At 36.8% G+C, this 12,926-nt stretch overlaps 1 protein-coding gene across 3 annotated transcripts; it reads right to left on the bottom strand.

Annotated features, from left to right (window-relative positions):
- Positions 1-817: 817 nt before the first annotated feature.
- kif2a (kinesin family member 2a) lies at positions 818-12,239 on the bottom strand. Of its 3 annotated transcripts, none has more exons than XM_039664391.2 (21): positions 11,988-12,239; positions 9,954-10,048; positions 9,388-9,510; positions 9,246-9,300; positions 8,168-8,302; positions 7,090-7,190; positions 6,856-6,951; positions 6,342-6,396; positions 6,095-6,257; positions 5,899-5,989; positions 5,677-5,740; positions 5,502-5,593; positions 5,145-5,287; positions 4,820-5,024; positions 4,596-4,706; positions 4,431-4,498; positions 4,171-4,254; positions 2,652-2,802; positions 1,549-1,650; positions 1,250-1,385; positions 818-1,151 (listed from the first exon to the last, which is right to left on the bottom strand). In XM_039664391.2, the coding sequence occupies exons 1-21, from the start codon at positions 12,046-12,048 to the stop codon at positions 1,066-1,068; spliced, it is 2,217 nt and encodes a 738-aa protein (XP_039520325.1). In that variant the 5' UTR covers positions 12,049-12,239; the 3' UTR covers positions 818-1,065. The 3 variants fall into 3 exon arrangements, with proteins under 3 accessions (XP_039520325.1, XP_039520332.1, XP_039520338.1); XM_039664398.2 differs by having other exon boundaries at positions 9,954-10,068; positions 11,988-12,167; XM_039664404.2 differs by lacking the exon at positions 4,171-4,254.
- Between the last annotated feature and the right edge of the window lie 687 nt (positions 12,240-12,926).

The following is a 12,926-nucleotide window of genomic DNA, read 5'->3' as shown; positions in this document are numbered from 1 at the left end:
ACAAAGGCAAGAAATCACAGTTTGAGTATTCTTAAAAACAGTAATCAAAAGGAAAGGAAACAGGATAAAAAGTTATAATTTTGTTGAATAATTCTTTATTTAGCAACCACTGTAGTGAGAGGTGCCAACACTGAAAACATCAGCAGCGAATAAGTGGTATTCCCTATTTGTTATGAGAATCTTGCTGTACTTTAATACACTTAAACATTTTAATAGGCAATGTGAGAATGTTTGGAAATTTTCAAAGTAAAACACCAAGGGATGAATGTTTTGGTGGACTGTTAACTTCCTTTCCACGAGGAAACATGATATGGCACAAAAGCATTCTACAGAAACAGATGAGAGAGACGGCAAAGAGAATATTATGTGGAAAAGGAATAGCGGTCTTTGAGAAACCAACAAACTAACATGACTGCTGAATATTCTCACATTCATTCACATAACCTCAACATTTTTTTTCTCCCAGTGCATTAAATGCTTCTTTGAGAACGTCTTAAACTTCAATTAGTATGCCTTCAAGAAATGGCAAGCTGAAACGGAGTAAACTGCGGCGGTAACAGCCAATCAACAGAAACCTTCACCGTGCCGAGTAAGGTAAACGGACCCCAAAAAACAAGGTTATTTAAAGTGCAGATGAACCAAGTCAGTCATGCTGGGAACAGAGTGATAATCAGTTGCTGAGTGTTCATGCATGCTATTAAGAACAACTTCGGAAGGATTTCAGTGGTACATCTATAAAAAAAAAAAAAAAAGGGTAGAAAATGTGAGTATCAACCGATACAAATTTTTTACCCTTAACCTACAATGAAAAAGTAAATAAATAAAATACTAAAAATAAAAAAAAAATTCTAAAACTTTCCTCAGAATCTTAATCATTCATCAAGGGTTTTAATGACGAACAAAATCCCCTTCTTTATACTCTGCTGATTTGTAAGAGAAGAAAATCACCTAATGCATTATTTCACATGTGAAAGTAGGAAAGAGTTTCTTCAGAATACTTCTGAATACTATCATGAAGCCTACAAGACTCTCGTATTTGTCGTTCCTCGGCGAGCAAGTTCCAGGCTACAGCGCGCGGGGCCGCTTGGGGTTAATCTGCTTGCTGGCTTGTTCCTCTTCTTGGAGAGTAGAACGGAATGACCTCACTTTATCTGATAATACAAGCAGACGCACATCCATTAATACTCCATTCCATCAGGAAAACAAACTCTTCCGATGAAAGACAAAAACAAAAAATTCAACGCATTACCTCGGAGCTCAATAAAGATCTCAATCTTCTGGTCAAGAATCTGCTCGAGCTGAGAAGAGTAGGTGTCCACGTCATAGTCCACCTCCTCAGTCATCTCCAGGAGAACCTTCTCGTCCTCAAGCCACCTGATAGACTCCTGTCAGCACACACAGTGTGAACATCGTCATTAGCAATTCCCCTTTTCAGTTTTGGGGCAGAAGCTTATCAGAGTATAAATAAACAGAAAAAAGCAAGAACAGCAAAACAAAAGCTGACATAAAATAGCCTAAAAAGCTCTAGACTGAAAACAAAGCAAACACCTGAAACACAGCCCTGTGGTCCTCCAAAACCTGCTCCTCCATCTCCACCAGCTGAGACACTGCCTCGTGGAATGTGAAGAGCTGAGGGGAGACTTCCTCTTCCTGTCAATATTCAAACACAAGCCTTTTATAATAAAGTGTATGGTGTAGCATATAAAACAAGACTGAGGCAACCAATCGATTGCCTGTCTAATTTTCCTGTTTACGGTTTCAGTCTTATGCTTACAAATGATTAACAATATTTATCCTTATAAAGAAGGAATACATTGATGACAAATACAGCCTTTCTAAGCACATACAAATATATATAATAAAATTAAAATTATTTGAGGTCTAATTGGATTTTTTTTTTTTGTTAAAGGGATACTCCACTTTTTTACTCCACGATTTTCTGATATTTAGAAGAATATCAGTACTAACCAGACTGTTTCTGGTCTCACTGACTTCCATAGTAGGAAAAAATATATACTATGGTAGTCAATGAGACCAGAAACTGTCTAAATATCAGAAAATCGGCTGAATGGATTCGAAAACGGTAAAACTCAACTGTTTAACTCTGGGGGAGTTGTAAAATGAGCCTATTTCCAAAATAAATGGAGTATCCCTTTAAGAGGGCAGGGTTTATCAGCTATAGTAATTTTAGGCCCACCCCCTTTCTATCTTCCAGTTTGAATTTCCACAGCATGAAGATAAGATCTTACAGATTTATAAATCCATCACTAAAAATTTGTTACGACATCCGCTTTGAAGATTACAATAAGGAAATCCACTTCACCAGCTAATTACTCTTGGACAGCAATTCCATATAATTATTAAGAGCTACCACAAAAACTGAAGTTTTCTTAGTAGAAGTAGAAACAGAAGAACTCTAAACATGGCTGCGCACTTGTTTCTCTGGAGCATAAGCTCTATAACTGCAGCCAGACAGGGGGAATCAAAACATTTTGGTTTCTCTTTTTTTAGGACATGTGTGCGGCACACTTGCAAGTAGACAGATGGTCACAAAATATACTTCTAAAAAGTATCGAAAGACAACATTGAAGTAGTTGTCATAACAATCTCATCAAGCATGGAGTAAGTAAAAGGAAAAGATGTGTTTATACATTCTGTTCACAGAGCAGTTTGAGGTCATCTCTCTGAGGGGAGTTACCCAACTCCCAATCCTCATCCATGATGTCCAGCTGGTTGATGGCGTTGACATTGGGGCGGATTCCCTCCGTCACAGCATTAGGATCCACGGTCAGCTCCTTCACTCTAATTGCACAGATTGAGAGCTTTTAAGATGATGTTTTTAAAAGCAATCATGCTGATGAGCAGATGACCCCATGCACAGGTCACAGGACTGAAAAGCTTCAATATAATCTGATTCTGGGTACTACATAGAACAATTACTGTATACACGTACCTTATTTAAAACAGAACCTTACATTATTTAGAACAAAAAGTCTACAAATTTCTACTTTAAATAAGCATGGTATGACAAAATCTACAAACAGTTTGTTTTTTAATTGTGTCATACAAATTGTACCAGTTTGTGCAGTTAACGTCAACTGTTTATGGTGTCATCTCATTTTTTCAAATTATGTACAGTGTTTGTGTGCATTAATATTAATATAGGTGTTATTTCTAAAAGAGAAGGAAGGACAAAAGCACCACAGAAATGCAGACATTCCCAGGGTTACTGAAACTAAATGACAGCAGATCATCAGAGGGGAAATGAAAAATGTTTACACCAAGCACAGCCATTAGTGAGAGACGTGAGTGCAGCCAATGTGTCTAAAAATGAATCAGAATGTGGTTATACACATTGCTGTGCATGAAGATTTCTTTTCCATGCATCAGTTAGCCAACATGGGATATTGGTTATCTACTGAGCAGTGCTGGGGAAGCTACTTTAAAATTGCCAGACAGGCTACGCTCATAATGTAATAAATTTAAGATTGTATTTAGATTTATTATAATTAAAGTTATTTAAATATATCTGATTATATTATTTTGAATCAGAACAGTATTATTTCAGAGAGGCATTTACTGTAAAAAAAAATACACAAACAACTAATAAATTACCCTTATTTATGCGTCACATGGATAAAACAGCATTTAACTCAATATATCGATACAAACAAGCTGTAAACTTCTATGCAGATACTACTGAGGGTCAAATGAATCAGTAAATCATTTTTATGAAGTAGTCACTGAAATTAACAATCTGACCTATGGTTCTCTGAAGCAAACATTATCTTAGTTGCTGTCGATAGCAATACCAGTGAACTATGACAATACTTGATACCAATTTTGAGGAAGTGATACTTTTGACATCTGTAAGCAGAAAACCGTGATTCAATAAAATTAAACTTGAGTGATCAATTAATTATGGTTTTGAGTTTTAGTTATAAGACCGCAATACAATATAACTGAAAACAATGATTTAGGGGGTTTGTTTGTAATTTTTCGCTACTTGAGATGGAAAAAAATGCGTGTTCATCAATTTTTGAAAACAGTTTGACAACTATTGCGCTACTAAGTAAATAACTTTTATAATTTTTTTAGTTACCCCCCAACACTGCTGCAGTGTATCTGACTAAGAACAAGGTGGGAAGCTGCATAGACATGTGCTCATACTCATAGGTAGGAGACGGTTCAGAGCGACTTCCTCCCCCCTGAGAGAAGGGGATGTCAGAGGGGCTAATCCCAAACTCCTTTACTCTGAAGACAGTCAAGAAAGAACAGAGAAAAACAGCAAGAGAGAAAGAAAAGAGCACAGCCGATCAGGACAGACAAGTTACGACAAGACTTTCCCCATCAGAATATCAAATCATTGGTAAATACAATTTTTTCTTCATTGACGAGACAGTTGTTTTTCATAAACACACAGTCCTCACCTGTTGGCATATCTCAGAGTGTTCAGCGTGTTCTCACAGGAGGCCATACCAGGAGAGATGGTGGCGATCTGAACAGGCAACAGTCACAGTTAGAGCTGTGCAACCAGGCAAAATTAAACTCAGCCAAATCCCAATGTTTGAGAAAGAGGGCTTAATCAAACTTACCATGCATGTCCTGGAGTTCTCACCGATAAATGAGTCTCTGAGGACCTGTGTTAGCTTGCTCGCTCTGAATGGGGTGTGAGGCTTATTACGGCCCAGAGCTCTGATACATTCCTAATATTTGGGACATGCAAGATCACAATGATTAACTTGAACATTCAAAATGGCAGCTCTTGACCAAAAGGTTGCCAACCCATGCTCTGGGGTGGTATTTTTAAGGCGCTGACCTTTAAAGCTAACAGACTCTTGTTGATTTCGGCTCCCTCTAAACGAGTCTGCCGATCAGCGCTGGATGTGTCCGCTCCACGCTCATTACCCGCCAGATCAATGAGTGAGAATTTGCCATGCATCTTGCCCTTCCTTCGAAGTATGATTTGAAAGACGGCGTGGCTACGGGACGAGTGGGCATTGGCTGAGGTCTGACCTGATGTCCTGAAATGGTAAATAGGAAGGAAATTCAAGACCGATTACACACCAAAGGTTACGAATCATATTTTGGAAACGATTTTTTATACAGCAGCAAATAATTCAGTGAACACCATCAAGTATTACCTGCAGCTATTTCCCATTTCAATGAGTTTGAGGACATCCTCAGTGCATTTAACCTCACGTTCCTGAAGCCCAACCACTTGCACCTGCTGTTTTCCATCTTCTAGCACGCGCAGCTTAGCCTTCCGATTCAACAGATCAAATACCTAAGACGACAAAGACTTTAAACGAATTGTTCACACCACAGCCTCGAGTCATCCGTTTTCTAAAATAACACTCCTGATAATCAAAATCAATTCAATGAACGGACATATTTTGTGAAATGAAAACAGTCCAGTCGTTTAGCAAATGCATAAAATTCTTCAAATGGTACACCACATTTTCAATTAACGGAAAGCGAATGTAACCAGAGCCACTTGCCTTTCCGCTGTAAATTTCAAAGAACGTTGCGTAAACCTGAAGATCCAGCTTCTTATAGTTTGGTTTCTTCAGCATGAGAAAAACATCTCGAGCTGTGTGTATGACACATATATAAATTAGTTGTTTGTTTTTTTCAAGATTAAATAAATTACATGATCAAATAAACATCAATTACCAGCTAATGCATAGATTCCTTTAGAGCAATCCTGGTTTTTTCCTGAAAAATCTCCACCCATGGTCTAAAACAAAAGGCAATCGATGAGCTTATATATATATATATATATATATATATAATGAGCAGTACAGGTATTATGGTATTTCTTTCAGTACAAAAACTAGTAAACTATCCAAACAGGATTTTTGAAAATCTCAATTAAATTAAATAAACACTTCTTACATGAGTTTTTCCACTTCCTGTTTGGCCATAAGCAAAGCATGTGGCCATTCCTCTATCAAATATGGTTTCCACAAGAGGTCTTGCAGTAAACCTTTGGAGAGAGCAGATAGAAGTTATTTTCCTCTGACAATGATCAATTCCTGGCTTCCTTTTTAGAGAAATATTCTTGTTTAATGACCAATGAATGATCCTCTACCTGTAAACCATTTCATTTGTTGTGCTGTCATCAAAGGCATAGTCAAAGCGGAATGTTTGGTTCTCTAGGTATCGAGTCAGGTCCACCTTCTGTTTTGGTTCATGAACCATGACAACATCTTTACTTGGAATAGTGATCACATCTAGGTCCTTCACTGTCAACTCTACAACACAAATGAGATATAAATTACAAAATACATAAGTCAATCAAAAATTATTTTAAAAAAATTGTCATTCTGAGGCATTACCTTTTTTATTGAGGGGTCGTTTCCTAACACAAACACATATTCTGTGCTCTTCAATCTGTCGAAACAAGAATTACGTTTTACTTATCAAAGTAAAATGTTGTACTTAACATCCAAGACTGAATTATAAAATATTGCAGATTATAGTTTTTTTCTTATTAATAGATTTTTATAATAATATGAAACATTATAAGTTCGTTTTCAGTATTACTGTTATTATTTTCATCATAATCATTCAAATGTGAACCTCCAATACAGCCTGTGGGGTGTCCAGGTAGTATTCCACCCCAAACTCAAATAGAGAAAATTTGCATAATAAATAATCATCATAATAAAAATTAAATAATGAATAATAAATTAAATAACAATTACCATAATAAAGAAAACATGGAAAAATATAAGATGGTAATATTTGGTATTTTTTGTATTACATTTCATTTAAGCTAAATTATTATAATATATATATATATATATATATATATATATATTACCCAGATATTTCTTTATTAATACCTACCAAATCTGTCGTGGTTAGTGGTCGATAGTCTAAACTTGCTCTGAAGTCTCTGATCATCTGAAGTATTTCATAGTTTGGAACTGTTGTATCAATCTCCTTCAAAACAAAAGCACATTCACAATAGGAACACCATCAGGTGAACTAATCTATTAGTCAAACCTGAGAAACACATTACAATTAGAAGCTTAGAGACAAGGCAGAGAGATATAATGACAGAAAGATGAGAAGTCTCACCTGTGCCCGCTTCTCTCTCAGTTCCTGTTGCTGTATCCTGCGCCGCTCCCTCTTCTCCTGCAATTTTTCCACTTCCTTCACACAGTTCGACTTCCTCCTTGCTGTTAGAGAGCACAGTTCCATTTTAACAAAGGCAACAATCGCGCTCCTCTCTTACAACCTGTCCCCTCCCACTGTATCTCTCTCTAATATAAGTGTGTATTTGTGTAGACAGAGTGACTAGGCAAGCCAGAGCCTCTGGCAGCTGGCACATGGTAGCGCCAACAGCCCTCTCCATCTTAAAAAAGCTCTATTCTTTTAGCAGGCCTTTTCCAAAGTCATTTATCTATGCGCTCTAGCTGTCTACAACATATCTGAAATGGCTATTACTTGCAAACAATAGTATCAGTAGAACATGGAATAAAAGATTAGGCCACATAGTGATTAATATTCATTTAGACTCTAATTTCATCTACATAAAAAAGTGTGCAATTTGAACAATGACGCAACACTCAATTTAGACACCTGATGATTTGACTTAGGCTTAATAGAAATTCGGAGAGTTATTATCCAAATCCAAAATTATTCTCTATATGACTGAAATAACCTAACAATAGACACTGCATGGATCAGATCAATTCAGAACTGTTGGAGAAAGAATCACAACCCATCTGTGAATCAATTTTGCCCTCATCCTCTAGTTCTGCCCAAAGGATGTGCAGTATGGGGCGGTGCACAGAAAACAGGTTGAGCATTTTGATTCCAGATTAATTCGGCAGACAGACTCTTGTAAGCTTCATAAATTCAAAGCAAGAGGATTAATCAGGACAGTTCAGAGTCATGTCTAGGCTGCCCGGTCACAGACGGTCACTGACATTCAGAGGGGCGGCTGGGGTGTCCAAACCACACCCCACGAGATTTGAGCCAAGATACAAACAGATGATTAAGGTTAGGTTTATTGCAATGTAAAAGGATGCTTTGTCTTTATGCATAACAAGCATCCTCTGCAGGAGGCCTCAGTTTGGCTTTCAGGGTTTTCCTATGGGGAAAAGGGGGTTGGCATGAACAGACTGAAAAGCACTGAGGAGTGTCATATTACCGTTCTGTTGCTGAATTAGCTGACTTTGGGTCTGGCTTTGTGTGGGCTGAGAGGGTTGTTGTGCAGGTGGAGGGGGTGCTGATTCTGGCTGCTGCTGCTGCTGCTGTTGGGCCGGCCGTGCCCGAGTCGAGCCAACTTTACAACAGAACACATAAGAGTCAGCAAAACTGTGAGGGAGTTTGATTTTTTTTCGAACTTGTTAGTTTAGATCAAATTTAGATATAAAATGTATGACAAATAAGGGCAGTTAACTTTGATTGACAGCTGATAACGGGCTGCATCGAGTGGAATTTGACATCTCTGCCATGATCTGACACAACACATCATACCACCTCTGTATCCTTTCTGAACATTTGTATTTTGTATTTCCCAAGATTTTCCAGTATGGCGCCGCCCAACAGCCTCAAAACTGTTCTTCATAAAGTCCATGGGTGACATCACAGACGCTTTGTCCATATTTTTTACAGTCTATGGGTATTGTAAGCTCCCCATTTCGGGACTGTGGTCACCCTAATTCTCAACATGTTTAAAACTTTGCTGAAAAACCTATTGTACACAGCAGGTGCATCGCATTATATGTTTTACACCCCACAATAAAAACTACACAGCATTGATCATAAAACTAAGCATTTAAATATCATCTTATTGGAAAAAATATGCATTTTATTTAGTAGTCTGCTATACTGTTATAAAGATCACATTGATTTACATTACAAGTTATCAGAATTTTATCTTCCTATTTGCCCATCTCAAAAACTGCACCAAATTGCATATTTCGGGGCCTCTTAAACAAGTATAGACTCCATATTCTTTTCTCTAAAAGCCAACATATGCAAACTTTTTTATTTATTTAGATTTTTAAAAATATTTTGCCTAAAGATTCAAATAATAATTATAGGACTGAACATTATAATTCTGTTATATAAGAGAACCCTGTCAAGATAAAGTTCTTATGGAGTGTGCAATATTTAAAAACTACAAAGCCTCATTAATAATCGCACATGGGCATACAGCAATTCAGAAATTATTTTGATTTATTACGCAGCCCTAATCATGAGTCATATAACAGCAAATATACCTCTGTTGTCTCTGGATGGGATTTCACTTCTTCCCGGTGCAATAGTTCTACGATTCTAAACAAACAAAAGCATACAAAAAGGTTCAAAAGATGCAAACAATTAGAGTGCAAACTCGACATTTAACTGTGATCTTGTACAAACCTTAGGGATTTTGTTGACTTTCACAGAGCTGGGTGTAGGAGGCGGTGGTGTAACAGGGCTCAAGGAAATCTCTTCCTCCGCAGCAACATCTGGATTTAGGGAGAATATGCACTCCAAATCAATCTGTTAGAAAAAAGAAAAAAAAAGAAAAATTACAAGAATAAACTTTTTTTTTTGCATCACTTCTATCCAAAACAGGGTTATTAGTTAACTAAAACCCTAAAAACACATTTTTGAAATAAAATAAATGTTAACTAAAATAAAATATAAAAAACTGCAACTTCAAAAACTACTACATATTTAACTAGAATGGAAAATATATAAATAAAAACTTATTCAAAGTATTCATAAAAACTGTAATAGCATCTCTAAACTAAAATTACACTGAGCATACAGAATGTCCTAATATTAAAAAAGGTACAGGCCAAGGTATGATTGCAGAATTCATATTTAAAAGAAACACAGCACGTGTCCACTGACTGAGGGTATACTGCACTCTAACAACACAAGAATGTTGTTCCATCCATAATTAATAACAAAGGCAGCTGAGAGGCTACTAGACTTACCTCTTTCCCTTTGGTGTCTCCATTTTCTATCCATTCCACAGTAACACTGTCATTATCTTCATTCAAAGAGGTCACCATGGCCTGGTGTATTCGCCCTGTAAGAAATCCAACAGCTCTAAGTGAGAAAGACAAATGAAAAACATTCATTCATGTGTTTTGAAATTCTAAAAAAAAGTTTGAGTGGATCTTGAAGAGGTCGTGTACAACATGGCATGAACGCAAAACCCTGCATCAGAAGTTGTGATCATCATCAACTACTAAAAAGTCTCTCAGAGCATCACCGAAAACATACAGCCATGTTTCCGTATCTATTATTCAGCACTATTCCTACTCGCACGTCTCCATCCCTGCAATTATTCAACAGCAGCATCAGCAGGAAAAGGCACATATTATCCTGCCATAAAAACAAGCTATTTAAAACCCCAGCATGCTACATCAGGCCAAAAGAAAAGTCAAGACCCTGCTTTAGAGTGTTTAAAATGTCACAAGCACTGCTCGTCTTCTGAGAGCAAGTCAACAGTCATCTATATTACACAATTCTCAAAACTTCCAAAAGAGACAGTCACAGGAGTGGTTTGTTTAACACGTCAACGGATCCAGGCTCATTTGTTTCTTTGCAACAAACTGAAGTTAAATATAACACAGCCTTCTCAAAGAGATAAAATCATAATCTGTTCTGACAGTCTTCAACATTGTATTGATGCTAATACCAAAGACACAGACAACACTATGTTTCACTAAATCTACATTTCTGTACGGAGACATCAGCAGCCAGAAACTAATTTGATTGTCATTGCAGATTTACTGTCTTAATCTTAATTAAACATCTTAAATGGATTGTCTTTTTGTGACCAATAAAATACAGATTATTTTTAAGTATCCATAACAAATATTAAGAACAATTTGTGTTTGGATTTGACACAACATTACAACTACAATGGAATTGTATTCTTTAATAACAGGAATAATGTAATATTACCAGTATTGTTGTTGACTATGCAAAATTGTTTTACCATCTAAAGTTTTTTATATGGGCCTATGTATTTGGCCACATTTTTAATTTTAAAAATTAAATTGCTTTTTTTTAAGTTGACTAGTTATCCAAACAATACATTAAATAGGCTACTACATGCAAAAGCCTTTATTTGGTTCTATTTGTGAGTGATTGAACTGTAAATTTTTGTAATATATATATATATATATATATTTATTATATGTATATTATTAATATATATTATATATAATATAAAGTATGTAAGTCACTAAATCATAGTCTGTCTATAATAATGCAACTAGTCCAAAGTTTCTGCTGTCAGCATTTCTTTTGGCCATTAGGATGAAATCAACATCTGAGCCGACATTACATAACTTTTAGGGAACTTGCTTGTCATCTTCAAAGCATGACACTTACGGAGTCATCTGTCCATATTATTATAAATATGTAAACTCTCAGGTGTCCTAACTTCAAATTTGTGACTGATGTGTGAACTTAAGTGAGCTGAATTAAATCTTACAGTGAGTTTAAGGCTCAAAACTAAGCTAAACCAGCTAGTTTGAATAAACCCAGCAACTTCCCACTCCACACTATTTACACCAAGTCTGTAAGCAAAACATATACTGGCAAATGACTTAAGATGGCTAACCCACATAAATCCAGAATCACCAGGACTTCCATGATTATATTCCATACCAGTATAAGACAAATAATTCCCCAATAATCTGCATCATGTAAGCCAGTTGTTGAGCTTATAACAAATACAACTAGCGGGATAACTAAACAAACTCCACCCGGCTTAGCAGGTGGCTAACGTCGTCAACCGACAGTTCCACTGTTGATTGACACAAGCTCGTTAACTACCCCGGCAACCAGCAGCAACAGACCAAACTTAACGGCTTATATCGATTTATACCAGGCTCAACCACCCAAACTGTCGTTTTTGTCATGTGTATTTGTGAGGTAACGTTAGCATCCGCTAGCCGAACCGGGGCAAATACTTTAACGGTCGGTTACAAGCGACCCAAATATGAACTCACCATCGCTGCGCTTTATCTCCACAAAAATCCCCACGACGATCTTGCCGAAGGTCGCCGCCATGACTCATTTATGGGACGATGGGAATAGTCAGATAGACTAGCGTGTGGGAACTAAAAACAGTGCTTGTGTTTGAATTTTTTTACATTTGTTGTTCCGTGTTGCTCAAAACCGGGAGGCGGCCACCGCGCGAGACATAAAGAGAGAGAGTTTAGGGCGCGTGCGCGGGGAGGTCCGACTTACGTTGATTTTTTTTTACCCACAAGTCCCGCCTTCTGCACTAGGATTGGCTAGAAGCAGCTGGAGCTGGCGCTCGGACCTATGGATCGGACAGTTTAGGACTATATTAGACTTTCTCTGGTAGAAACCTTAGCGATCAGTAGGCAGAAAGAAAGCGGGAAGGTTGCTGTGTGGGAAAATTGAATGTGTTAATATAACTAGTAACTTAGGCACATTGAACTTAGTTTGGAGAAATATACCTAATCAGTTGAGAAAAAAATAATATAGCTATTCCACATATCAAAAAATAAATATATATAAAAAATACTTGTAACATATCATTCCCTCCATTTTATTATATATTTTAGTCCAGAAAGCTTAGCCTAAATTGTTTTCTTCTTTTTTAAAAATATTTTTTTCTATATTTAGCATTTTTTGAATATATATTTTTTAATTTGTGGTTCTGCAAAATGCATCTGCAACCCTATTGTAAAATGTATTGTATTTTAAATGTGTTCAAATGTAACCATTTTATCTGTGTTTCATGACTGATTGTTTTTTATTTGCCCACGTTATATGACCCAGACCCCCTAACCTTCATTCATTTAAATGTGTGTGTGTGTTCTGCATTGCAAATGTTAGTCTCATGCCTTCATTTGTGTGTGTGTTTGTTCTAGATTAGGCTATAGCAGATTTAATCACCCTCTAGCCATCCTTGGTGT

Source organism: Pimephales promelas, chromosome 14, assembly GCF_988280905.1.
Source record: "Pimephales promelas chromosome 14, fPimPro1.hap1.1, whole genome shotgun sequence".
In the NCBI taxonomy this organism is placed as follows: Eukaryota; Metazoa; Chordata; class Actinopteri; order Cypriniformes; family Leuciscidae; genus Pimephales; species Pimephales promelas.
The sequence above is the reverse complement of the archived record's forward strand: the minus strand, read 5'-3'. Positions and strand labels throughout refer to the sequence as shown.

Excerpts from the sequence above, each read along its gene's own strand:
- kif2a (XM_039664391.2), bottom strand. The coding sequence starts at position 12,048 with ATGGCGGCGACCTTCGGCAAGATCGTCGTGGGGATTTTTGTGGAGATA. Across the intron at positions 6,952-7,089 it reads TGAGAGAGAAGCGGGCACAG|GAGATTGATACAACAGTTCC; the intron begins GTGAGACTTCTC and ends TTTGTTTTGAAG. Across the intron at positions 1,386-1,548 it reads ACCACAGGGCTGTGTTTCAG|GAGTCTATCAGGTGGCTTGA; the intron begins GTGTTTGCTTTG and ends GTGTGCTGACAG.